General features: G+C 42.2%; 1 protein-coding gene across 1 annotated transcript; it reads right to left on the minus strand.

Annotated features, from left to right (window-relative positions):
• Positions 1-208: 208 nt before the first annotated feature.
• Positions 209-820, minus strand: LOC119343644 (putative ripening-related protein 4). Its single transcript, XM_037614495.1, has one exon. The coding sequence runs from the start codon at positions 818-820 to the stop codon at positions 209-211; it is 612 nt and encodes a 203-aa protein (XP_037470392.1).
• Between the last annotated feature and the right edge of the window lie 1900 nt (positions 821-2720).

A 2720-nucleotide genomic window follows, 5' to 3' on the forward strand; every position in this document is an offset into this window, starting at 1 on the left:
ATAAATCAAGAAAAATATCATATACATGTGAATCGTAAATATAGCACCGAGACGGGACAAATACATAAAGTTGTGAAAATATCAAATAGAAGCGAGTGGTGGCTTATTTTAATTAGCAACAACTCCACCACCAAGAGAACAACGCACACATCTACGCTTCCGCATGTCTGCGTGTACATAGCTTAATGCAAGGTCTTCATGGCATCGCTCACACATCAGACCAAGTGATTTTGAACACTCCAATCTCCTCCTTGAGCCCCAGCGCCTTCCACACGGCCGGTGACGCGTCTACGTCATTGTATGGGCACGGTGGCTCGAAGTTGTGCTCGGCGTCGCAGCCGTACACCGAGTCGCACTCGTTGACGACCTTGGCCAACACGGCACGCCCGTTCCCGTTGATGCGGATCATCTTGTTGCTCCTGCGCTTGCCGTCCAGGCGCAACCACCCCGTTGACAGCGCCACCACCAGCTCGGTGTCCTTGTGGAAGCGATTGTCGCAGAACGATTTGCCGCCGCCGTCTCCACCTCGTGCGAAGCTGTTCAGAGTTAGGATCGCTGGCGTGTCAGCCGACACCTGGGGCGAGCACATGAATTGCAGGTAGCGGTGACCGTCTTTACAGCAGACCGAGCCGTGATCCCTGTTGCAGTCACCGAATTTGCCATGCGAGAAGCCACTGATGTGGCACCTGCCGCGAAGATGTTTGGCCTCTGTAGTAACGTTTGCGTTGCTGCTCATGGACACGGAGACACCTTGGACGCGAAGCTGTGACAGGAGCATCACAAGAGCAAACATAGCTAATAGCTTCTTGAAGTTAGCCATGTCTGTGAGGTACTCACGTTGCTTGCAAATCTGCAATTTGTGATTGTGCATTTGTGTGGATATATTGGTTGATCCATGTTCTTTATATAGGGCCCAAGCACCAAGAAACATCAACTGGGTTATCTAATTCAGTCTCGTTTCTTCGGTTTTGTAACCCAGAGATGGTTGATGTTCTCCAACCTTCGGTCTTGTAACATTTGGGTGTGCAACATATACTTTTAAACAACCGTCTCTTCTTTATTTTATTGAATGAACTTTTGGCACGGAGCTTCCACTAATAGCCAAGGTGGAGGCATTCGTGAACATCCGAGTGAATGACATGCATAGTGAAGTAGTGTAAAGTAACTAGTTGAAACTATCTGTATCAAGAGTGATGTACGTTTCCTACTTGTATTATATCTGGGGATGGAAGCCGCCAAGATAAAGGTCTAGCTCGGTAACATCAGAATAACATAAAGATAGATTGAATTGTTACAAATGTAACTCACTTGTGATTAACCTTGTATCTAATTTTTCTCTTAATGTTCTATTTGGTGTTACTCAAAGCGCTTTGTAATTCCAGCAGCTACCTTCCACGCCCTTCTCTATACCAGGTATTTTTTTGGGAGGCACCGAAAGAATCGGTTTTTGGAAAAACTCATAAGTCTCAGTATTTTACCTCCCAAAGAATTCAACTGAATTTTGAATTCTATTTTATTGGGTATAAATATAAGTATGTAACCTGTAAATCATCAAATATGGTAGAGCATGCCCTGGTGGGAAATACCCTTTAGTTCCTGGGTGTATATACACCTCACGTAGAAAATAATAATGATAATAATAAGTCACAAAAGTTTGGAACCTTTTTACAATAAATTTGACTTTCTTTTGCTCTAATGCAGTCTCTTTCTTTTGTTTTGCAACCAACAGATGGTTGGTGTTCTGCAACCTTCGGGCTTATAACAATTGGGTGTGCGACAAATATTTTTAAACAACCGCCTCCATTAATAGTCATTTGTGAATAACAGAGTGAATGAAATTCACATGAAGGCAGTGCAACTAACTAACTAGTTTAGACTATCCGTATGAGTGACATACGTTTGCAAATTTCTTATATTATATACGGGATGGAATCCACCAAGATTAAGGTGTAGCTCGGCAACATCAAAGTAATACACCACAGGATTAAATTATTACAAATGAAACGCACTAGAGTTTCCCTCTGTATATTCACTGGCAATTTGTTGTTTCATGGTACTCAAAGGGCTTTTCAATTTCACCAGCTCCATCCAGATCGTTTAGGGTTCCCTTTTTTCTCAATACTGGTGTTTCTTTCCAGGAGGCGCTGAAAGAACCGATTGTAGGGACAACTCAAAAATCATCGAGTTTTACCGCCCGAATAATTCAATGTTTTTGTGTATAAATAGTAAAATATATATCTATGACCAGCATAACATCACATCTGGTAGTGCGTGTGTACTCAGTCATATATGCAAGGTCTTGCTGAACTGAAAGTTGATGTATTTGCCAATTTCATTTCATACTATACCCAAACTGGGAAATACATCAATCTCAAAAAATATTAAATCCACATAAATAATACATATAGCACCGAAACAACGTAAATACATAAATCAAGAAAAATATCATATACATGTGAATCGTAAATATAGCACCGAGACGGGACAAATACATAAAGTTGTGAAAATATCAAATACAATCGAGTGGTGGCTTATTTTAATTAGCAGCAACTCCACCACCAAGAGAAAAACGCACACATCTACGCTTCCGCATGTCTGCATGTACATAGCTTAATACAAGGTCTTCATGGCATCGCTCACACATCAGACCAAGTGATCTTGAACACTCCAATCTCCTCCTTGAGCCCCAGCGCCTTCCACACGGCCGGTGACGCGTCTAC

This window comes from Triticum dicoccoides, unplaced genomic scaffold (assembly GCF_002162155.2).
Source record: "Triticum dicoccoides isolate Atlit2015 ecotype Zavitan unplaced genomic scaffold, WEW_v2.0 scaffold13561, whole genome shotgun sequence".
In the NCBI taxonomy this organism is placed as follows: Eukaryota; Viridiplantae; Streptophyta; class Magnoliopsida; order Poales; family Poaceae; genus Triticum; species Triticum dicoccoides.

Bases quoted from the DNA above. Each gene is read 5' to 3' on its own strand.
- LOC119343644 (XM_037614495.1), bottom strand. From the start codon at position 820: ATGGCTAACTTCAAGAAGCTATTAGCTATGTTTGCTCTTGTGATGCTC.